Here is a 25,143-nt window from a genome sequence, read left to right as displayed (position 1 = left end):
TTAGAGGTCTTCTGTTCCAATTCCCCTCCTCGGGCATGTGACCCTATATCATTCCGGACAAATGACTATCCAATCTCTTCTTAAAAATCTGATGGATCACCCACAATCACCAGTGAAAACAATATTCACCAATCAATTGTTCTCACTGTCAGGACATTTCTTAGTTCTTGGTTGAATCTCTCTTTGATAAGTTTCTTGTCCTGCCATTGGATGCTTAGAAGAAGAGGTTGACAGTCTCTCAAATATTGAAAGACTGCTATCATGTCGTATCTAGTCCTTCTCTTTGTTAGACTAGACCAGGGATAGGCAACCTTGGCTCTTTTATGACTTGTGGACTTCAACTCCCAGAATTCCTGAGCCAGCCATGCTGAGGAGAAATGGAGATACTGAGCCATGCTGGCTCAGGAATTCTGGGAGTTGAAGTCCACGAGTCATAAAAGAGCCAAGTTGCCTACTCCTGGACTAGACACACCCAGGTCTGCCACTGTTCATCATACATAATACATTTTAGCCTCCAGCCCCCTAATTTTCTTTTAAGAGCTGGATTTCTATATGGATGCCCTGTTCAACTTCCACTCTTTACTAAAACTTTGTTGGAATGCAGTGTTTAAATCAAAGTGATCCACTTGCTGCTATGCTAAGCATGTCTTTCAAGGAAGAATGTATGAATGCTGGTTTTGTCAGACTTCCGGCTTATCACACTAGGCCAACTTCCAACCCAAAACTTTCTTCCAGTAGCTCACCTGAGAAGTTCTGATGCCTTATTATCTTGGTTCTTTTAAGTATACCCAACTCAGTGGACTCCATAACAGAAATGAGTCAACCCAACAAAATAAGACCTAGGCAACAAACACACAAACACTCAAAGGCCAGCACTCACTACTCACTACTCCACTCTCCCCCATTACTACTACACATCCTTCTACTGTTCTCCAACTTACACCTTGTGAGCCCTACCACTGGAGAATATCATTCTGCCTGTTTTAGGCTACTTCAGGCTGCTTTATTTTCATAGACAAACATACCACACTTACCTGCCTTTCTGCTGATCTTTTATAGTGAACAGTTGCTATTTAGGCTAGGAAGAGACCTTAAGGCAGACATGTCAAACTCGCGATGTCGCACAATGTATCACCATTTTCGCCATTGCTGGCAATGGGGTGGGCACAGCTTCCAGATGACATGTCCGGCCCACAAGCTGGCAGTTTGACACCCCTGCCTTAAGAATTTTTTTAAGCAGTCTGTCCTCTAATGCTTATTTTTATTAAATGCTTAATTTTTCTCCTTTGCAGTTTTTTCATATACATGATTTAGTGATTCACATCCCTCTTGGTAATATAGAGCAGCATTCATGGTGGAAATCATTGTCTGGGCCTCGGTTTCCCCTTCTGATTATTATTCCTAGCTGATGTCTAGGTGTGAATGAGGATTACTTTTTAAACTTATGCTGTCTGCTTGCTGTTTGCTCACTTCTTTCACTGTTGTGAGTATCAAACCATCAATGCTTCCTGCTTCTACAACTCTGTTGGCTCACTTTTCTTTTGACATGTATGCATAAATGACCCCTTGTATTTGCTATACGCTGGGCTTCTCTCTAGGCTGTAACTCAAGTAGACTTTGCATTAGTGGCTTTCATTGGGAAAATTAGCACTACCACACAAGACTTTCAGAAACGAATGATCACAATGAAGGATAACCTGGCTTGTTCATAGTCCCCATTTGCCTCTCAGCTGCTTCCAGGAAGAGAAGAGATGGGAGTCAAAGCAAAAAGACAGATTAGTTATTTCTAAAAATAATAAATGCAGGCTACAAATTAAGAAATAAAAGGGAGGTTGCAGAAGTAGCCTGCAGATTAAGCACAGGTAGTGCTTGAAGTATTTTATTAATATTAGGTTGGATTTTTATCCCACCTTTATTATAAGTAACTCAAGGCAACAAACATACCTAATATTCTTTCCTCCTGTTTTTTCCACAACAACAACCCTGTGAGATGGTTTGGGTTGATACAGGGTCATCCAGCCAGCTTTCTTGCCTAAATTGGGACTAGAACTCATTGTCTCCTGGTTTTTCCAGGCTAGCACCTTAACCACTACAAAAAACTGACTACCTGAATATACCTAAATATATACCTGAAACGTGCAAGGAAAACAAATAGAATATCCAAAAACAAATGAGATGGTCTAGTTCAGGGGTCCCCAACCCTGGTCCATGGACCAGCACCAGTCCACGGCATGCCAGAAACAGGGCCGCTCAAAAAAGCAAAGCCCCATCCGCGGGATGCAGGCAGCATGCGAAACCCCACCCCACCCCTCCGGTCCATGGAAAAACCTCTCTCCGCAGAACCAGTCCCTAGTGCCCCAAAGGTTGGGTGCCCCTGGTGTAGATGCTTCCATTTCTCTCTTTCTTCATTTTAGGGAGCCATGATATTACCAGACCTGCGTTCTTGTCTCCTTGATCCTGAACAATGGGAGACGCCTGAAAAATTCAACCCCAACCATTTTCTGGACAAAGAAGGACATTTTGTCACTAAAGAAGCATTTATGCCATTTGGAGCAGGTAATATGTAGGTTTCTTTCTCTTTCATAAAAAGAAAAAATGATGTTTAGGTTTCTTTTGCTTGTAAGGAAAGAGATTGCATTTGAAAGTGCGCAGATTAAAGGGCAAAATAACATTTAGTCTATATCAGGGCTTTTCAACCTTTTCACCCATTGTACCACTTTTAGGATATGGCAACATCCGAGTACCACCAGTCTCCTAGCAAAATGTCAAAAACTTGATGACCAAAAAAAAAAAGGAAAAAAGTTATGAAGTACAGGTAGTTCTTGACTTACAATAGTTCACTTAGTGACTGTTCGAAATTATAATGGCACTGAAAAAAGTGCCCCGCAAGCCACAGCCAAGCAAGACACCTGCCTGCCCGCCTGGCGGCACTCTTCTTCCTGTCTGAGGTTTTCATTGTTGTGAGCACTTCTGTTGAGGATTGGAAGCAGGGGTGGGGTGGCGGGTGTTTGGTTTTTATTCCCCCTGTCTTCTGGGTGGTTGCAGCAGGGTTTGGTCACTTCACATGACCCTGCAGCACTGTGACCGTCATAAATATGAATCAGTTGCCAAGCATCTGAATGTAAATCACAGGACCCTGGAGATGCTGCAACATTCCACCTGATCGGCACTTCTTCTGGGCTTACCAGAAGCACCAGGATCAGTGTCGAGCTCCAGCTGGAGCCTGGTGCTGATCCTGGCACTTCCACTGAACCTTAACAGCCCAGAAGAAGCGCTGATCCTGGTGCTTCCGCTGAGCCCTGACAGCCCCGAAGTAATGCTGATTCTGGTTCTTCCGCTGAGCCCTGACAGCCCTGCAGCTCCAACCATCTCTCACTCAGGCTTGTGTGGTGCTGCCACCGGTGCAGCTCATTCCCCTCCCCCACTACTTTTCTAGAATGGTCGTGTACCACAATGTACCACAGGTGGTACCCGTACCACTGGTTGAAAAGCTCTGGTCTATATCTACTGGTGATTTGGGGGAAGGAAAATTAAGAAGCTTCTTTTCTACTATACATAACTGGATCAATGGGGAAGGGGAGAACAGCATAGCATGAAAACCGAAAGAAACATTTAGTGATGCAATTCTCCTGGTGTTTGATTAACCTAAGTAAACCTCAAGAATGCACACAGCTATATTAGCTCCAGTCAGTGAGTTGTGTGGTCAAATCTTGAGGTTAGTAATTCTTATTTTTCCTAAGATGAGACAAAAGTCCCAGAGAGGCCCTCCAAGGAATGAGGCCCCAGTACTCCTTATCTTATGGATCCTCCATCCTCACCCAGGGTTAAAAAAGAGGCAGGGTTAAAAAAGAGCAGAAATACATCCATAAAGGGTCCAAAGGATCATTATGCAGTGGCCTGGGACTGTATGCTTCCTCTCTATTTTTGTTTAAAAAATGGTCCCAGCTTGAAGAAAAGAGAGAAAAAGGTAAGTTGATCAGGAATGAGGGCTTCCTTGTATATTTACTACAGTTGGGGAAGGAGCATCTGATGTACCTCAGTCACCACTATCAGACCTCACCATCCTGAATCAAGGGCTGGTGGTATCTGATATCCAAAGACAATGATTTAGAAGAGGACAATGGGTTGAGTCAGAGGAAAGACTTGAGAAAGAATTAGAGGAAGCAGCTCAAATCACACATAGAAGATGGGATCCTTCAGTGACTCCATCAAGCCACCTCATTCTCTGTCATCCCCTTCTTCTCTTGCCCTCAACCTTTCCCAGCATTAGGCTCTTCTCCAGTGAGTCCTTCCTTCTCATTAGGTGGCCAAAGTATTTGAGTTTTAACTTCAGGATCTGGCGTTCTAAAGAGCAGTCAGGGTTGATCTCCTCTAGGACTAACCGGTTTGATCGCCTTGCAGTCCAAGGGACTTGCAGGAGTCTTCTCCAGCACCACAGTTCAAATTCCTCAATTCTTTGGCGCTCAGCCTTTCTTATGGTCCAACTTTCACATTGCAACTGGGAAGACCATGGCCTTGACTATATGCACTTTTGTTGACAGGGTGATGTCTCTGCTTTTTAGTGTGCTGTCTAGATTTGTCATGGCTTTCCTCCCAAGGAGCAAGCATCTTTTAATTTCTTGACTACAGTCTCCATCTGCAGTGATCTTGGAGCCCAGGAAAATAAAATCTGTCACTACCTCCATTTCTTCCCCATCTACGTATTTGCCAGGAATTGAGAGGGCTGGATGCCATGATCTTGGTTTTCTTAATGTTAAGTTTCAACCCAAATTTTGCACTCTCATTCTTCACTTGCAACAAGAGGCTCTTTAGTTCCTCTTCACTTTCTGCCATTAGAGTGGTATCATCTGCATATCTTAGGTTGTCGATATTTCTCCCGGCAATCTTAAATCCAACTTTTGATTCATCTAGCCCTGCCTTTCTCATGATGTGCTCTGCATATACGTTAAACAGGCAGGGTGACAGTATACAGCCTTGCCGGACTCCTTTCCCAATTTTGAACCAATCAGTGGTTCCGTGTCCAGTTCTCATTGTTGCTTCTTAACCCATACATAGGTTTCTCAAGAGACAAATAAGATGGTCTGGTAGTCCCATCTCTTTAAGGACTTGTCAAAATTTGTTGTGATCCACACAATCAAATGCTTTAGCCTCTGCCTCTGTTAGGTTCCTGACATTTTGGTCCTTTATCATGCCCATTTTTGCATGAAACGTTCCCTTCATGTCTCCAATTTTCTTGAAGAGATCTCTGGTCCTCCCTATTCTATTGTTTTCTTCTATTTCTTTGCACTGTTCATTTAAGAAGGCATTCTTATCTCTTATAGCTATTCTCTGGAATTCTGCATTCAATTGGTTGTATCTTTCTTTTTCTCCCTTGCCTTTCGCTTCCCTCCTTTCCTATTTGCAAAGCTTCCTCAGACAACCATTTCACTTTCTTGTATTTCTTTTTCTTTGGGATGGTTTTGGTTGCTACCTGATGTACAATGTTGCGAACCTCCATCCATAATTCTTCAGGCACTCTGTCTATCAGATCTAATTCCTTAAATCTATTTGTCACTTCTACTGTATATTCGTCAGGCATATGATTTAGTTCACACCTGAGTGGCCTAGTACTTTTCCCTACTTTCTTCAGTTTAAGCCTAAATTTTGCAATGAGAAGCTCGTGGTCTGAGCCACAGTCAGCTCCTGGTCTTGTTTTTACTGACTGTATAGTTTCTCCATCTTTAGCTGCAGAGCACATAGTCAATCTGATTTTTGTGTTGACCATCTGGTGATGTCCATATGTAGAGCGGTCTCTTGGGTTGTTGGAAAAGAGTGTTTGCTATCATCATCATATTTTCTTGACAAAATTCTATCAGCCTGTGCCCTGCTTCATTTTGTACTCCAAGGCCAAACGTGCCTGTTATTCCAGTTATCTTTTGGCTTGCTACTTTAGCATTCCAATCCCCCATGATGATAAGGACATCATTTTTTGGTGTTAGTTCTATAAGGTGCTGTAGGGCTTCATGAAATGGTCAATTTCATTCTCTTCAGCAGTGGTGGTTGGGCATAGACTTGGACTACTGTGATATTGAATGGTTTGCCTTGGATTTGAACTGAGATCTTTCTGTCATTTTGGGGATTGTATCCCAGTATTGCTTTTCCTACTCTTTTATTTACTATGAAGGCTACTCCATTTCTTCTGTGGGATTCACAGTAGTATACCTGATGGTCATCTGAATTAAATTCACCCATTCTTGTCTATTTTAGTTCACTGATTCCTAGGATGTCGATGTTCAGTCTTGTCATCTCTTGTTTGACCACGTCCAGCTTTCCTTGATTCATGGATATTCATTCCAGGTTCCTATGGAGAAAAAATCTTTACAGCATCAGACTTTCCTTTCATCACTAGACACATCCACAGCTGAGCGTCTTTCGGCTTTGGCCCAGTTGCTTCATTCTTTCTGGCGCTACTAGTACTAGCCCTCTGCTCTTCCCCAGTAGCATATTGAACGCCTTCCTACCTGAGGGGCTGATCTTCTAGCATCATATCTTTTTGCCTTTTGGTACTGTCCATGGGGTTTTCATGGCAAAAATACTGGAGTGGGTTGCCATTTCCTTCTCCAGTGGATCACGTTTTGTCAGAACTCTCTACTATGACCTGTCCGTCTTGGGTGGCCCTGCACGGCATAGCTCACAGCTTTATTGAATTATGGAAGCCCCTTCACCACAGGGCAGTAATCCATGAAGGGAAGTCTCTTTTTAGGAAATAACAAATTGCCATACCAAGCTTCACCACAAGATGTCACTAGTACCATTTAAGGTTTTTTAAATCCCTAATTTTTCTGGGTTCTTTTCTAATATTTTTTTTTGCAGATAATAACAAGAATTTCCAGTAAGAATAGGACACTTTAAGGTCCCCAAGTTTCAAAGGCATATAAATCCAATTTGATTAAAATTGTTCTTTTTGATGCTTACTTCCCCTGGGTAGTCAGACACCGCTATTCTTGGAGGGTGGGGTAGAAATTCCCTTCTCTCTCTCCTCACAGGGGTATAGTACTTCAAGGAGCTTTTACAGGAAAGTACTTAGGGTAGAGAAAAGATAAAATCTCACCCAGCTTCATCTGTGTTGCTTTCAGTGTGCTTGCTAGTAAGTTTGACTTCGGCTGTCAGCAGCTGAGTGACAGGCCATATTGCTATGGCTGATCTTTTCCCCGTCAGTTTGAAGAACTGCCCCAGATCAAGCAGAAGGGCTGCCACTCTTCCACAATCAAGCAGTGGTCCTCTCCTTGCTCATCGCCCCTACAGTGACTTCCAACCCTTTTAAGGGTCCCCCAGCTGGAGAAAACTGAACGGTGGGGTCCGGCGTTGTTTCTCCTACTCGTGCGTGCGTGTGTCAGACCCACAGGGAATGGCTGGTAGAGGTGGCGGCAGTCCAGGTTGTTTCCCCCCCCATGTGTGTGTGTGTTCTGTACCAGCCTGCTACTGGCCCTGCAGAAAAGGCAACCCCTTTATAAACGGCAAGAGGCTGGAATGACGTCTGCCAAATTTATTACTACAAAAAACAAACAAGACACGTACCAAGATACAGGAGCTTTGAAACACTATCTGAGCGGTTGCTTTCAGCAAACCAGCCCTCCCCAAACATTCCCTTTATAAAGAGTTCAGGGCGTGGCCTCTCTCTGCCTCCTTCTGAGAAGCCCCACAGCCTTCCTCTGTTTACTCCTACTTGACTGTCTCCTGCGTCGGGCGTCTTTGAACAGGGCCAGCTGTGGGTCATCTTCATCCACACTGTCAGGCTCACACAGCTGGGTCTCCATGGTGACCAAGTGGGAGGGGCCTGCCTTAGGGCTATCATCAGCAATATCTTCAACCCCCTCAGCAAGGTCTTCAAGACCCCCCTCCTCCTCTGATTCGTCCGACCCAACTGCCGAACCCACAGGCTGACCCTGAATCACAACACTGTGTGTGTGTGTGTGTGTGTGTCAGACCCACAGGGAATGGCTGGTAGGGAGGTGGCGGTCCAGCATTCCCCCCCTGCTGTGTGTGTGTTGGGACCACGGGGCTCAACACATAGAGAGACACAAACACTGGACTGCCGTCCCCTCTACCAGCCATTCCCTGCGGGTCTGACACATACACGCACGAGGGGGGGAAACAATGCTGGACTGCCGCTACCTCTACCAGCCGTTCCCTGCTTGTCCAACACACACACACACACACACACAGGGGGAAAACAATGCTGGACCACTGCCTCCCTAGCAGACCTCCCCTGCAGGATGTGCTGCCAGGAAGCCGGGTGGCCCGATGAGTGGACTGTATGGACCACGGCCCATTGGCTGACGCTGGGCCAGCTCCGGGATGCCACCAGAGTCGCTAAGCAGCTCGGTGAAGCTCCAACATCATCGGCACAGCCAGACACAGAGGAGCCAGCGGAGGCAGGCCTCCAAGGCCGCCAGAGTGAGGCATCCCCGCAGCTTGCAGCTCACAGCACCAACAGGGTGAGAGATGAACCAGCGTGGCAGCTGTGAGGAGAGGAATCCTTGTGGGCCATGGTTCAGAGTGGAAGAAGGCAATGTGGAGCTGCAGGAGGCAGTGGCTCGCCAATAAAACCAACAGACTTGGAGGCACCACGGCTGGCCTTTTGAGGCACCACGGACCTCCATTGACTTCCATGGGGATGCTTATCAATGAAGGGGCCGATTGGGACTGATTGAAACCACTGCAGGATGGCTTTGAGTGGCACAGAGAGACACACAGAGGCAGCAAGGGCAGGAGACAAGGAGGAGTCAGCCTATGTCTGTGCACACGCACAGACTTAAACGGAGGCTTCCAAACCTGACAAGCATACACATGTGGATATCTGCAACCGGTTGTTGCAAAAAATAGAAAAAAAGGGGGGGGAAGTGAACATGACTATTTAAAGATCCCCATTTTTCCTTTCCTTCCTCCTCTTTGGCAGTGTTGACTTCTGCTCCTCCAATCCTGGCTGCTCCTCATGGTCCCTGCCTGCCAGCAGCTGCATTCAACTTTTCTTTTATTTGCTTGGTAGACTGGGGAGAGAGGCACTCCCCTGCTTCTCTCCACTCCTGCTGTGATGATTTCTAACAGCGAAGAGCAGCTGCCTGCTGGGCAAGCCCCAAAAGTTTTCTTCCTCTCCCCAATCTTGCCTTTCTTGCTTGCTCTCTGATGTGGGTGTCTGCTGGGTTTCCTCAACTTCCCCCACCCGTTTTATTTTAATCCCACCACCGCCTCCCTCTTTCACAAAGCCTTGGAAGATTTGCCACAGCAGCTCCTTCTCCCTGTCGGCCTCCTCCTCCACTCCCTCAGAACTTTCGCGCCAAAAGGCGGAAAGAAGAAAGTCCCAGAGAGGGAGAGCGCAGAGCGGGGGGAGAGCCATCCATACCAGAGGTGGATGGGGCAGGGCCGGTGCATGTCTTGCCTTAGGCTCCACTCTTCAATCAAGCCCCTTGTTCTGCGCATACACACATGCATTTTGCGGCTCCCAGTTTTTTCTTTTGTGAGGGAACCAGTTCTGAGTGGCTCTTTCACTGTATCAGGTTGCCGATCCCTGGAATAGGCAGTAAACGTTGCCACTACTGTTTTTGTGTTTTTATTTTATTTTCACTGTAGGTGCTCGGAGCTGCTTGGGAGAACTCTTTGCAAGGATTGACATCTTCATTATGTTCACCAGCCTACTGAGGGCATTTAGGTTGCAACCCCCAGAAGGAGTGAAGAAGCTGAATGAAGAACCAGTAATAGGAGTGACTCTGCATCCCTTTCCTTTTAAGATCTGTGCTGTTCCTCGCTCCAGAATGCCATAGAAGGAAAAAATGACAAAATGTTTATTGAGTTCTATATTTTACTGTCTTTTTCTGTTTCAAGGCTTTGTCACACCAGTATTGAAAAGATCACAGTTTAAAACAATTGCTCTCATTAAGGTTAATTGTTGAATTGGCCTGACAGATTTTTTTTTAAAAGTTAAAACTGGGTACTGGGTTGCTATTCAGTTTAACAGCCTATATATAAATTTGGCACCCCCTCTGGTTACTGGCTCGGCCTCTTGCCTGGATCACTTTGCCTCTGCCATCTCCCCTCTCCTTTCAGGATTCCAGCCAACTCCATCCTCCAAAGTCTTCCCGCCAAAAACCTGACAGAATTCCATTCTCTATTTCCCTGGCCTCTTCCTCCCTCAGCCAAAGCTCAGAAAAATAAATAAAAGATTACAATCTTTTTTTAGTCTCATTAAGGAATCTCACATTAACCATCATATGAAGCAAAATGAACATAGTATTCCTTGGGAATTGAGGTCACAGTTTGACACAGTTGTGAAATGTGATTTCTCATGACCACGTCATATAAATTTGTGACTGTGGTTTCCTGCCAGCTTCCCCATTGATTTACTTGTGGGAAGCTTGCAGGAAATGTTGGAAATAACAATTGTGTGAAAACAGGACACTGCATGAGCTTTAACTTCAATGACCCATAATACGTACCATTCATTCGGCACTGTCAGAACTTCACACAATCACTAAATGAAAGGTCCAAACCTGAGAATAACCTGTGGGATAACAATGTAATTTGTGGGACAACTATATGACATTCAAATACCAACACTGATTCCTCCCTCAGTGGATCCATTTTCAAATATGCTAATCTTGATTGCATGAGGCTAGTTGCATTGAAAATTCTACCTGTTCAGTTAACTTATAATTCAGCAGGTAGATTTGGATAAGTAACTCAGTAAATGACCTGAGGTAGCACACAGCTGCCCAACATACCTAATTAAGCTCATTACTGACATTACTCATTTTCTGGCTCTTCAGAATACACTGAACCATACCATAGTGAATCTGCTGGAGTGGGGAGCCCACCCTCAGTCACAGAACCTCCCTGGAGAAATGTGGAGTAGTTCATCTCTATCAGCTGGGAGTGGGGAAACCAGGCATCTGTGGCATCACCTGCCAGGGGGACTTTCAGCCAAGGAAGCTCTTATAAAAAAGGCAGGTATAAATCTGACAAAGGCAAATAAAGGCCTTTAGTTAATTTATTATCAGGCTGAGGCTTTTGCCTGCTGCTGAGGTATTTTTATAAGCTTTGTCTCCTTGAAAGCAAGCTGACAAGAGGAAAAAATGGGCTCTTATGTTTGTGGTGTTTTACTTTCAATGGAGAATGTTAATACCACTTCCTTACCTTGGGTTCTTTCATGAGGGGAATGGCAACACATTAATAAAGGGAATTAATGGTGCAGCATCCATGTTTGCGTCTCACTGAGAAATGCAACTGTGCTGGTCCTGATCCTGCATCTCTGACCAGAGACCAAAGTGGGAGCAACACCAGAGCCAAGGAAAGCTCCCTCTTGTTGGATTTCTGGCAGAAGGAAGCAAGATGGCTTCCCTCCTGTGCAATAAGAAGCCAGAGGATATAAGGACCCCTGGCTTCTTCCCCAAGGAAAAGAGGCCAGGTTGTATGAGGGAGGCCTTTCCAGCCAGAGGGCTTCTCTCCTCCTCCATCTTGCCCATGCTGCCTCTCAGAGGGCTAAGGAAATGGGAGCAGCTCCTCAGCTGGAGACATTGCTGAGGGGAAGAAGAAAGGGCTCCGAGCCCTCTGGGGAACGGCAGGTGATATGTAGCTTCCCTGCTCTCTGGGGGCCTCACTAGTCACCCAAGTGACACCAAGGGAAAGAAAGGCCAACAGGTGACCTCTTGGCCTGCTCTGCCCCTCACAAAAGGGAGGAAGGAAAAAGGGATGGATAAAAAAAACATTTGGCCATAAAAATCAATTGTAGGGGAATGAAATAAAAGGCATCTGTTGTGTACTGGGTTCTTTGTAGGATGCAGGATGCAGGAGATGAGGTAAGAGAGTTCAGGCTGGAACATGCTTTATTGAATGCAGGAAGTGAACTGTTAACCAAGGCTTCTACACAGCTATTTATACTGCTGGCCACTAGGTGGCGGCCAATAGGTTTGAAGGAGCCTATTGCCGCCCTAGAGCCAAACAAGAAGTCCTGGAGACTGCTTGTCTGAGGAGCCAGCAACCGTTACTCAACTCCCTGATTAAGCAATCTCAAACAGCCTGCAAAGACACGTTGTGCAGTTCAAATAAGACAGGCCCAATACATTACAGTGTCCATCTGGAATGAGAGATCTATTTGTTCCCAGGTTAATTTTTCCCTGAAACCAATGTTTTCCCAGCATTCCCAGAGGTGATCCAGGAGATGTGAAGTAGCAGGCCCTGGACAGTGACCCCTAACACCCACATGGGTTAGGAGTCTGTGGTCATGCACCATCCTAACAAACTATCTCCCTCAAAGATTAAAAAACAAACAAACAAACATTGGTGCAGATGCTGGAGAGTTGGAAAAGTGAATCAACTTTTCTTCAACTTGTCACCCAAAAACAACTCCAAGGTGGCTAACTCTCCATTATACATGGGATGTGGCCTCCTCCATGGAATTTGGGCTCCTGGATTTGGGTTGTGGTACAGTCTAAGGTGGGTGTTTGAGTATTTGTGCATACAGCTGTCTGCTCCTCCTACTCCACAAACACATTTGTAAGATTGGAGTGTTTGGCATAGCAGAAGAATGAGTAAGCTGGATAGGCATGGATGAGAACGGAAAGATTTCAGTTGAGGGACACAAAATACACACCTGCCTGGTGCGTCTCTACTTTTCTCAAGATAAGACTATTGCTAAACAAGTTTGTCTTTGAAGATATTTGACTCCCTTTGATTATAAATATAGAGAAGCTTGGAATTCTTATTATTGGTTTTTGAATATAATTTCCTGGATTACAATTTTACTTATTTTACTTACTTTTACTATATTTTACTTATTCCCACCACCTCCTTCTATCATTTTTAGTTCCATTTTTTGTCTTTTACTTTTTCCTTTTACTCTTTCATGTGCCTTCATTTTTTCCTCATTTTTTTATGCTTTTTGGGGTAACCTTTTTCTTTTGCCCTACTATTTTTCTAGATACCTCCTATTTTGCTCCTTTTACTTTTACTCTCTCTCTCTCTCTCTCTCATTCTCTCTCTCTCTTTTTTTTTGCTCCCCTCCATTTTTGAGGGGGCTCTTTATTTTTGTGGATCCCCATATTTCTTACTATTTTTACTACTTAAATGGTTCTCCTCTCCTAACCATTAGGAGCCTATTGGATTACAAAATTTGGCCATTTGGCAGAAACACTGTCAGAATCCATTTATATCACATTTCATAATTGTATAGGTAGAACAACGTGCTATTTCTGGGGATTCTGCCATCTCTCCGAGGGGGGGGGGAGAGGATGGTTACTAAAGCGATTTTCAAACAACAGGGGATGTTTTAACTGGGGGAGGGAGGGGGACAGACAGGTCTGGATTGTATCTTCATTTACAACTGAAAAGGAAAGCAATAACCATAAAACCAAGGAGAGTTCCCTTTCCCATGGAAGGACCTGACACCTAGCAACTGATGAGAGCCTGACCAAATGGCTGAGGGGAGGGGCTGAAATGGGAATGTTTTATATAGGGTTGAAATGTAACTTTGTTAGATTCCGTCTTGTATTCCCACAATCGATTCCATCCTAGTAAACATTTTCCTTTTTGGACTAAACTTGCATCCAAGAGTTCTTATTTCCTAAGATGTGGATTGAGGTGGGTCCTGACAGTAGACAAATATGAGCACCTCTAACTTATCCAAACTTGGGGAAAAAGGCTCTTCTGCCCCTGCTTCAACCTCTGCAAGCCCAGTCTATCAGAAACCAATTACTACAATGTTACAACAGGAGAAGACCGATACCCAATAGAAGGACACCCAAGCTACAAGCAATCTATGATGCTAACGCTGCCCAGTCTGCTACAGCAACTAAAAATCATGAAGAGTTGAAAAGTGACTTAGACAAAATGAACCAAAAATTAATAATATAGACTCCCAACTGGAAAACTTCAAAAAGATGATTGCAGAAAATCAACAAAGAATCCAAAAAATGGAACATAAGTCAACGAAGGTTGACCAGAAACTGGAAGACCTGAAAGATGAAAACCTGATGCAAATAAATGGAGAACTGAAATATTCTTTGGTGATCATAGAAATGGAGCGGGCATCATACTTTTTAAGATTCCAAAACATACAAAAAGACAAGGAACTTAAAATTGGTAACAGAGTTGCTGGCAGACGTATTAGGATGGGGGAAGTCACAAATTGAAGGGGAAATCGATCATGTTGTGTTCGGATCGACAACACACACACAGCGAGGTATTGCAGCAGTGATTTATTGGTACACGTGGAGTCAGCTGGGGATCCCCGTCCGGGTGGCTCAATATATGTCCGGCAGCCGCTGGACACTAGCCAACCCCCGGCCGGGAATCTCCCGCCACAGGAAACACCACCCAACCCAGGCTCGTGGATTTCCCGCCGGTGGGAAACCACTCCCCTGCTAGTCTACTTATACAACACCCCTTCCCCCCAGATAGAGTTATATTATCTAACGTAATCTTTTAAGTAAGTGGGTGGCTTGTGAGCCCTAACAGGGTATCTCCCCCCTGGAATGTCAGCTCTGTTGTTGGTTTCCCCGTTGGGCCTTGCTGCCTGTTGGGGTGTCGCAGCAGGTGTCGGGTCTATGGGTTGTTGTGTTATTATGAGAGCTGCTGGCTGTGCAGCCGTGTTCCCCTGAGGTGGTGGTTCCGCTCGCCTAGGGTGTGTTTCAGTTTCCCTGCCCGATGGTGTAACTACCCGCCAGTCAAGACTATTGTTGTTGTCTTGTGTTATGGGGTCCCCGCTGGGCGCCCCCTGAGTGAACTCCGGAGATCTTTTCCTCAACTGATCAATGTGCCTCCTGATCTGCCGTTCCCCTTCCCCCTCTATGATGTGTGATAGTGGCCCCGTTTTGTCTATGACTACCCCTTGTGTCCACTTTTCCCCCGGTCCATAGTTCCTGGCCCACACTAAATCCCCGATGTTCAAGGACCTGGTTGCACTGTCCTGTTCAGCTTCCACGGGCAGCCGGTCTGGGTGGAGCCTGTCTAGTTTGGTTGTCAGTCTTCTGCCCCACCTCATTTCAGCTGGACTTTTCCCCGTTGCAGTGCAAGGTGTTGTGTGTTGGGCCAGCAAGAACTGGGTCAGTCTCTGGTGCCAATCACCTTGGATGATCCTTTTCAATGCTTCCTTGGTAGTCCTGACGTTCCTCTCTGCCAATCCGTTGGAGGAGGGGTGGAAGGGGGCCGACGTCGCATGCTTAATCCAGTTGGCCTTGAGGAAATCCTGAAATTCAGCAGATGTGAATTGCGGGCCATTGTCAGAGACCAGTACGTCAGGTAACCCATGGGTGGCAAAGAGTCCCCGCAAGACCTGTATTGTTTTAGCGGCTGTCGTGGTCTTTACAGGCACGACCTCCAACCACCGGGAGTAACTGTCCACTACCACCAAGAAGGTCTGTCCTTGGAATGGCCCCGCGAAATCTATGTGTATGCGTGACCACGGGTTGCGAGCCACCTCCCACCTGTGTACTGGATTGTGTGTCAGTTCTGGCCTAGACTTCTGGCACAGGTAACACCCAGCTACTCTGTCCTCAATTGCCTTGTCCAGTCCCGGCCACCACAGATGACTTCTGGCTAATGCCTTCATTTGCACCACCCCTGGGTGTCCCTCATGCAGTTCTGTTATGACTGTGTTCCTTTGCACCTCTGGTATGACTACCCTGTTCCCCCACAGTAGGCACCCCTGATGTAATGACATTTCATCCTTCCTCCTGTAGTATGGTGTGAATTTGGTGTCTGGGTTCTCCATAGGCCATCCCCCTTGGACCCAAGTTGCTATCCTGCTGAGTATAGGGTCCCTGCTGGTGGCTTTGGCAATGTCCCGAGCTGTCAATGGGCATTCTGGAAGTTCTTGCAGTGATAAGACAAGACCCGCTGGAGCTGGGTCTGGTCCAGTATCTATTAGGGGCAGTCTGCTAAGAGCATCTGCGTGACCCATCTCCTTTCCCGGTCTGTGCTTAATGGTGAATGTGTATGCAGCTAGGAAAATAGATCATCTGAGCATTCTAGGAGACATGATCTGGGGTGTCTGTCTGTCTGTGGTGAATAGGCCTAAAAGGGGTTTATGGTCTGTAAATATTGTGAATTTCCTGCCATACAGATAGTCGTGAAACTTTTTGACACCAGCCACGATGGCTAGTGCTTCCCTGTCTATCTGCGCATAATTCCTTTCAGCTTTGGTTAGGGTTCTAGAATAATATGCAATTGGCCTCTGGACCCCCTGGTCGTCCATGTGGCTAATCACTGCACCCCCACCCCATAAGGTGATGCATCACAGGCGAGGTAAATTGGTTTGCCCTCTATAAAATGTGTGACCGTAGATCTGCTGGACAATATGTCCTTCAATGTTTGGAAACTTTGTTTATGTTTTTCCTGCCACTGCCACAGGGTCTTTTTATCTAACAGTCTGTGTAAGGGCTCGGCTATGGCAGCTTTATGTGGCAGGAATGAGTGATAAAAATTTATAAGGCCTAAGAATGCTTGGAGTTCTACCTTATTTTTAGGTTCAGGTGCTAATTTAATGGCCTTTATTTTTCCCTCCGTGGGATGTATGCCCTGAACATCTATCCTGTATCCTAAAAATTCAGTGGATTTAACTCCAATGCAACATTTTTCCCTTTTTAGCTTAAGTCCTGCCTCCCTGAATTTTTCCAGTACCTTTTCCAGCCTGTCTGCCAAGATTTCCTCAGTTTTTCCAGCCACCAAGACATCATCGAAGTAAGGGCATACTCCAGGTATGCCCTTTAAGGTCCTCTCCATCACTTCTTGGAAGATGCCTGCAGCAGCAGCAATTCCAAACTGCAGCCTGTGGACTCGAAACGCCCCCTTGTGGGTAACTATCGTTTGAGCCTCGGCGGCTTCCTTAGACACAGTAAGTTGCAAATACGCCTGCGCCAAGTCGAGCTTGGCAAAGATGGCGCCGTCCTGGATCGTCATGAGGACCTGCTTCACCGTCAGGACCGGGTAAGCATGTTTTTTCATAGCTAGGTTAAGGGTGGCTTTATAGTTGGCACAAATCCTCACGTCCCCATTAGGTTTAAGGGGAGTGACGATTGGTGTCTCCCAGGGGCCTCCTTCTACTGGTTCCAGCACGCCCTGGCCTACTAACTTTTCTAACTCGGCCTCGATTTTTCCCTTAAGTGCAAACGGTACCCTCCGGGCCTTAAGCCTGATGGGTTTAACTGCTGGATCCAGATTAAAATTAATGGGGGGCCTTTGTATCTCCCTAAGGAACCATCAAATACATCTGTGAAATTATCGCAGACGGCTTTGAGGTTCCGGCGGTGGACTGTGTTTATTCCCCCCACCCAAATGCCTAGGGCCTTAAACCAATTGAGGCCGACTAGGCTGGTTCTCTGGCCCTCGGTGACCAGGAGATCTAAGGGGCCCTTAAAACCCTTGTAGCTGACTATTAAGGTAGCCTTTCCCTTAACGTTTATGGGCGATCTCTGGAAATCCGCTAGTTGGATTCTAGTTTGTTTTAGGGGGATTGTCTGCCCACTCTTCACTTCGATGTGTGCTAGGGTGCTGCTAGATATGATTGATACCAAGGCCCTCGAATCCACTTCCATCCTGCAAGGAATACCCTGCAGCCGGACCTCAATTTTTAATTTAGGGCTCAGAATGTGATTGACCCTAGGGTTCCCGGTGTGGTTGACCCCCACCCCCTTCCCACAGTTGGAGGGTCGTGCCTTAGGCCTGGGGTCCTCTCTGCCACTCAGTTGGGGGGTTACCTTACCTAAGGCCCACGCGTCGATATCGTGTAGTTGGTTGTCGCGCGGTCTCCCTCGGCAGATTGCTTGAATGTGCCCCGTCTTTCCACAGTTCCTGCATTTAGCATTGCGGAACCGGCAGGTAGATCGGGGTGGCTGCCGCCGCAGCTGCCGCACCTGGCATCAGGGTCTCGCGGTCGGGTTGAGTTGTCTCTCTGGAACCGTTGTGTTGGTAGTTGATGTTGTTGCCTTTTTGCTCGATCTGTGCTGTCCGGGCGGTTGGTCCTTGCCGGCATCTTCCCGAACCTTCGGGCGATCTCGTCGATGTCGGCTTCCCACGTGTAGTCCACCTCCCCACCGTCCACATGGCTTTCCATATTGATTTCAGCTGCCACGCCATTGCTATTGTGGGGGGGGGCGTGTCTCCTTGTTGATTCGTAGGTGAGGAGTTCGTCCAACACCTCTTGTAAATCTCCAGTGGGCTTTGCGATTATTCTGTTCTGAAGCTGTTCATCTCGCAAGCCCAAAACCACCCAGTCGCAGATCCGGATCTCTAAGTTATCGTACTTGCAACGCAGGGCCGCTTCCCTTACGGCGGCCACGAACTGTGTTATCGACTCGCCGGGCTTCTGGTTCCTTTTTTCAAAGATTCGCCTCCAGTATAGCTCTGATCTCTTTGGGGTGAAGTGAACCCTTAGCTTCGCCAGTAAATCTGCGTACGATACGCTAGCCACCGGCAACGGTTGGCACAGTCCTACGGCAACCCGGTAAACCGGTGTGCCGCTTATGGTGAGGAGCGCCACCGCTTTTTTCCGATCGTCTGTAATACCGTTTACGAGCATGAATCCCTCGACCTGGCCGACGTACTCCTCCCAGTCATCGGGGTAATTCGGGTCGAATTCCTTCAGAGATCCGACTTGTGCCATTCTGCTTCTGTTCCCTGCGATCGGCTGCTTTGGTTGACGGCGGTTTGAATTTCCCGCTTCGCGCGTTGCTGGCTTCCGCTTGTTCCTTCGCTGTTCTGCCGAACGATCCCACCTTCGTCGCCACTGTTGTGTTCGGATCGACGACACACACACAGCGAGGTATTGCAGCAGTGATTTATTGGTACACGTGGAGTCAGCTGGGGATCCCCGTCTGGGTGGCTCAATATATGTCCGGCAGCCGCTGGACGCTAGCCAACCCCCGGCCGGGAATCTCCCGCCACAGGAAACACCGCCCAACCCAGGCTCGTGGATTTCCCGCCGGTGGGAAACCACTCCCCTGCTAGTCTACCTATACAACAGATCAGGTGTTTTGTATTAACTCCAAGTATGCTAGAAGAAACAAGGTGCCCAGAGAAGTGCATGTCAGATTTTTAAAAAGAGCTACAAGAGACGAGATCCTGAGAAAAGTAAGAGATGAACCACTGAAATATATGAACCACTATTTTGAAGAGGTTTCCCTTGATCACCTCCTTCAACTGAGAGTATTTTGCTTTTTTAATGTAGTTATTTAAGCCATGTTTTTTCCTCTTCCACAGTTTGCTTAACCTATAAGAATCCTCTGCCACCCTGAGATCTAGGCAAGTACAATTGATCAATATCACTTTGTGGGTGCAGAGCATGGTACATAGTCATTAGTTTTCTAATCTTTTGATCCAGGTTATGAAGTTCTAGGTGAGTTCAATCAATTATTCCATTTGAATTACAGGCACTGCCCAAGTGTTAATTTATAATAATTCCTTCACTTAGCTTTGATCTCAAGAGTTTCTGGACTTATTTTATGTATTGTGTTGAAGCAACTTTCTTGACTTGGTTGTGCAAGAAGTCAGAGGCTTCCAAAATTCCTAAATACTTGTACCATTCTTCTGGTGTTACTGCTTTTATCAGCTCTTCATTATCAAGTTCTACTAAACTCGCAATGCTTTTCTGCAATGAATTCAATTCAGTTTTTGTTTTTCCAAACAGTTTTAAATCATCCATGTAGAGCAGGGGTGTCAAACTGGTGGCCAGATGCGTCATGCCGAAACCGCATCCACCCCAGCTCTGGCAATGGGGGAAAAGTTGCAATACCTCGCAATGTATCACATGACATTCCAAGTTTGACATCCCTGATGTAGAGCAAATGGGAAATGTTTGACCCATTTTTAGCCAATTCATAACCACAGTTTCTTTTGTTCAAAATGCTTATTTGTGGCACCATTGAACGTATGAATAACAGAGGTGATTTCAACTTCAAGTTCTTCTCCACAGGTCATCAACTGTTGTTGATCTTCAATTCGATTCACATTCTGCGACTGGTAAAAACGTAACAATTCAAGTCCTAACCAAGAACCTACTATTAAGGTAGTATCTGAGGATAGAGGCAGTTCTGACTAGAGTGGGGATTCTTTGCAAAGTCAGGATATTCAGGTCTAATAAATTCAAAATGCCCATGTATCTAGGCAGCCCTTTTGGTATTGCTCCAAGGGCTCCTCTTATTAATGGTAAAAACATTGGGTTTTTTTCCTTCACAATCGCTCAACTTCAATTTGCAGATTGTGGTATTTCGTTATTTTTTCTAGTTTCTCTTCAATTCGTGCATCACCTGGTATTGCAATATCAATGAAGCAGACTTTTTTTCTTTTCCACAATAGTGATGTCAGGCATGTTGTGAGTCAGAGTTCTATCTGTTTGGATTCCAAAGTCCCACAAGATCTTGACCTGTTTATTTTCAAGAACTTGGTGTTCCCAGTAATTTTTGCTGCATTCGAACCCAAACTGCTGGCAAAGCTTCCAGTGTATGATTTGGGCAACTCGATCCTGCTGTTGTAGATAATCAGTTTCTGAGATTTTGCTCCAGCCGCTGACAAAATGATCCACTCTTTCATCTGTCTTGTTGCAGTTGAGTGTCAAAACCTGGCAGTCAGGGATTGGATTCTTATTTATTTACTTATTAAAAGGGACGCGATGGCTCAGTGGGTTAGGACGCTGAGCTTGTCAATCAGAAGGTCAGCAGTTTGGCGGGTCGAATCCCAAGTGCTGCATAACAGAGTGAGCGCCTGTTACTCATCCCAGCTTCTGCCAACCTACTGTAGCAGTTCAAAAGCACATAAAAATGCAAGTAGAAAAATAGGGACCACTACGGTGGGAAGGTAACAGTGTTCTGTGCGCCTTTGGCATCTAGTCATGCCGGCCACATGACCATGGAGACGTCCTCGGACAAGCGCTGGCTCTTCGGCTTTGAAACGGAGATGAGCACAGGCCCCTAGAGTTGGAAACGACTAGCACACATGTGCGGGGGAACCTTTACCTTTACCTTTTTAAAGTTAATAATAAGTCTTTATTGATTAGCCCTTGGGCCATACCAAAGTGCAAAGTTCCAGCAACAAATTATTACTAAAATTTGATAACTCTTGTCTAAGTAAATTTCTATGTGTACTATAATATATGGTGCTGGTGGTTTTTTTTTCAATTTCTGGTTTTTTTTCTTATGTAAGCTGTAAGCATAATGGAAATTTAATAATATTTAGCTTAAGATTGAAACCATTACAATAAAATCTATGGTGTGAGTTGCAGCAGTTATTTGATCCATGTTGTTGTGAGAAGAAATCTCTCCATTCATTTCTCCAGCTGGGAATAAGTCTGCAGTGCAGACAAAAGAATAGACACTAAATGAAGCAAGCTGTCAAAAATGGACTTTATTACAGAAGCCAGACAGAGTAGTGACTCAGCAAAGGGTTCTGGACTAGTTAGTAGTTTTTGCATGGTGAGTGGTCCAAACTTATACCCCTTGTGTTATTGGACTTTTGATTGGATTTTGTAAAGGTTGCTTGTCTTCCTAATTTTTTTAGCCTGATTTTGTTTAGACAGGAAGAGGTTAATCCTGTCTTCAGGAAATTGCTTGCTGTGTTAATGGGTTTCTCTCTGTGTGTGTGTGTCTGTGCGTTTGTCTGTGTGTGTGTCTGTGTGTGTGTTTGGGCTAATCTTGTCAATTTTTACATTGTTTCTATCAGATGGGTATTTCTGCAGTCCCTGATCCAGTCGGTTTTTTATTGTTTACACAAGGCATGTTTTTGTGGTTTCTTGTCCTCAGGGCATTTCCTTTGGCTAAATGGGTCTTGGCTGTCTGCCCAGAATTACACAGGGTGAGAAAGGAAGAGAGAAAGGAAAAAAAAACCCTCTTTCTTGATACTTTTAAATTTCGGCTTGACTTATCCTTTCTTGTAAAGCAGGCATGTCAAACTTATGAAGTCACGTGACATCACGCGATGTATCAGGACTTTTACCCCATTGTTGGCAATCGGGTGGGCGTGGTTTTGGCATGACACATCCTGCCCATGGGCCGGCAGTTTGACCTGCCTGTTGTAAAGGGAAATAGTCATTTTCTTGAGGCATTTTCTTCCCCCTGCCCTTCTTGAATGAATTTGCATTTGTAACAACTACTTTCTGGGTCTGGGTTTCTTTTGAGATTTTCTATTACTCCTTTTTGGAAGATTTGATTCTATAGTATTTATAGGTGATGACCTATAAAGCCCTAAATGGCTTGGGACCGGAATATTTGAGGGAACACCTGCTGCCAGCATCAAGTTCCCTTCATCCAGTGCGCTCGCAGAGGGAGGGTCTTCTCAGGGTGCCACCGGTAAAAGATTGCCGGCGGATAACACCCAGGGGGAAGGCCTTCTCTGTGGGTGTGCCTGCCCTCTGGAACCAGCTGCCCGTGGAGCTTAGGACTGCCCCTGACCTTCGTTCATTCCGCCAGGACCTGAAGACCTGGCTCTTTGAGCTCTCCGGCCCAGGCTGAGAATTTTTAACTGGGGTTTTTATTTTAAGGGATAATTTAATCTTTTTAAATTGTTTTTTAACTTTTGTATTTTGTATTGCTTGATTTTAAATACTCTGTAAACCGCCCTGAGTCCTTCGGGAAAGGGCGGTATATAATAATAAAATAATAATAATAAACCTTTATTGTCAAAGTACAACATGTGTACATTGAGATTAGCTGAGCCTCCCCCTGTGCTCTCTCCCCCCAACACACAGTGACAACAAACCCTCCATCCCACCACACTATGTGAACCAACTACACCACACACCGGCATCCCAAGTCAACTCTGCATAAGATTACATCCCATTCAAAAGCCTAACAGCCCACGGATAAAAGCTATTCTTCAGCCTGTTGGTACGGCTGGCTATATAAATCTATATAAATCTAATAAAATAAAATAAAATAAAATAAAATAAAATAAAATAAAATAAAATAAAATAAAATAAAATAAAATAAAATAAAATAAAATAATAAAATAAAATAAAATAAAATAAAATAAAATAAAATAAAATAAAATAAAATAAAATGTTCTTCTGTCTCAGGGGTTTAGGTGATTCTAATTTGCAATATATTTTGATTGGGTATTATCAGATAATAATCTATCTTTATATTTAATTTTGGATGAAAAGGCTGATTTATATGTTTGTAATGTTAATATGCGGGATGCAGTGGCTTAGTGGGTTAGGATGCTGAGCTTGTCGATCAGAAGTTTGGCAGTTTGGCAGGTCGAATCCCGAGTGCCGCATAACAGAGTGAGCGCCTGTTACTCATCCCAGCTTCTGCCAACCTAGCAGTTCAAAAGCACGTAAAAATGCAAGTAGAAAAATAGGGACCACTACAATGGGAAGGTGACAGCATTCCGTGCACCTTTGGCATCTAGTCATGCTGGCCACATGACCATGGAGATGTCCTTCGGCTTTGAAACGGAGATGAGCAATGGCCCCTAGAGTTGGAAATGACTAGCACGCATGTGAGGGGGAACCTTTACCTTTAACTTTAATATTAACATTCTAAATTGTAATTAATATTGATAGAATTAACAGAATAACAGAGGGTCCTTGAAGGGCTTCTAATACAACCCCCTGATCAAGCAGGAGATCCTCTACCATTCCTGATAAATGGCTGTCCAATTTCTTCTTCAAAACCTCCAGTGCTGGAACATTCACAACTTCTGGAGTCAAGCCATTCCACTGATTAATTATTCTGACTGACAATAAATTTCTTCTTAATTCTAGATAGGATCTCTTTTTAATAATCTTGTGCTTCTCATCTGTTGTTGTTGTTGTTGTTCTTAGCTGCGAAGTCATGTCTCAACCATCGCGACCCCATGGACAATGTTCCTCCAGGACTTCCTGTCCTCTACCATCTTCTGGAGTCCATTTAAGCTCACGCCTACTGCTTCAGTGACTCCATCCAGCCACCTCATTCTCTGTCATCCCCTTCATCTCTTGCACTCAATCTTTCCCAGCATTAGGCTCTTCTCCAGTGAGTCCTTCCTTCTCATTAGGTGGCCAAAGTATTTGAGTTTTAGCTTCAGGATCTGGCCTTCTAAAGAGCAGTCAGGGTTGATCAACAGTAGGACTAACTGGTTTGATCGCCTTGCAGTCCAAGGGACTCGCAGGAGTCTTCTCCAGCACCACAGTTCAAAGGCTTCAATTCTTTGGCGCTCAGCCTTTCTTATGGTCCAACTTTCACTGCCATACATTGCAACTGGGAAGACCATAGCCTTGACTATACGCACTTTTGTTGACAGGGTGATGTGTCTATTTTTTAGTGTACTGTCTAGATTTGCCATAGCTTTCCTCCAAAGGAGCAAGCGTCTTTTAATTTATTAGCTACAGTTCCCATCTGCAGTGATCTTGGAGCCCAGGAAAATAAAATCTGTCACTACCTCCATTTCTTCCCCATCTATTTGCCAGGAATTGAGAGGGCCGGATGCCATGATCTTGGTTTTCTTAATGTTTAGTTTCAACCCAACTTTTGCACTCTCCTTCTTCACCTGCAACAAGAGGCTCTTTAGTTCTTCTTCACTTTCTGCCATTAGAGTGGTATCATCTGCATATCTTAGGTTGTTAATATTTCTCTCAGAAATCTTAATTCCAACTTTTGATTCATCTAGCCCTGCCTTTCTCATGATGTGCTCTGCATATAAGTTAAATAGGCAGGGTGATAGTATACAGCCTTGCTGGACTCCTTTCCCAATTTTGAACCAATCGGTGGTTCTGTGTCCAGTTCTCACTATTGCTTCTTGGCCCGCATATAGGTTTCTCAAGAGACAAATAAGATGGTCTGGTACGCCCATCTCTTTAAGAAGTTGCCACAGTTTATGATCCACACAATCAAAAGCTTTAGCATAGTCAATGAAGCAGAAGTAGATGTTTTTCTGGAACTCTCTAGCTTTCTCCATGATCCAGCATATGTTGGCAGTTTGGTCTCTAGTTCCTCTGCTTCTTTGAAATCCTGCCTGTACTTCTGGTAGTTCTCGATCCACATACTGCTGGAGTCTAGCTTGTAGGATTTTAAGCATAAATTTACTAGCATGTGAAATGAGTGCAATGGTGCGATAGTTTGAACATTTTTTGGCACTGCCTTTATTTAGAATTGGAATGTAAACTGATCTTTTCCAATCCCGTGGCCACTGTTGAGTTTTCCA

General features: G+C 45.1%; 1 protein-coding gene and 1 long non-coding RNA gene across 2 annotated transcripts in view; one reads left to right on the top strand and one right to left on the bottom strand.

Moving 5' to 3' along the window:
• LOC310641625 (cytochrome P450 2K6-like) overlaps window positions 1-9,800 on the top strand; it is a gene marked incomplete at both ends in the record, with an annotated part of 28,610 nt that extends 18,810 nt beyond the window's left edge. Inside the window, 2 exons of the mRNA XM_083364861.1 lie at window positions 2,415-2,556; window positions 9,610-9,800. Coding sequence (XP_083220987.1) covers window positions 2,415-2,556; window positions 9,610-9,800 — 333 coding nt within the window. The remainder of the gene's footprint in view (window positions 1-2,414; window positions 2,557-9,609) is intronic.
• LOC310641216 overlaps window positions 1-25,143 on the bottom strand; it is a 145,552-nt gene that overhangs the window by 60,310 nt on the left and 60,099 nt on the right. The gene's annotated exons all lie outside the window — the stretch shown is intronic.

The sequence above is a fragment of the Vipera ursinii genome (assembly GCF_947247035.1).
Source record: "Vipera ursinii genome assembly, chromosome: 5".
NCBI classification, from domain to species: domain Eukaryota; kingdom Metazoa; phylum Chordata; class Lepidosauria; order Squamata; family Viperidae; genus Vipera; species Vipera ursinii.
This window is presented reverse-complemented; position numbering and strand designations above follow the sequence as displayed.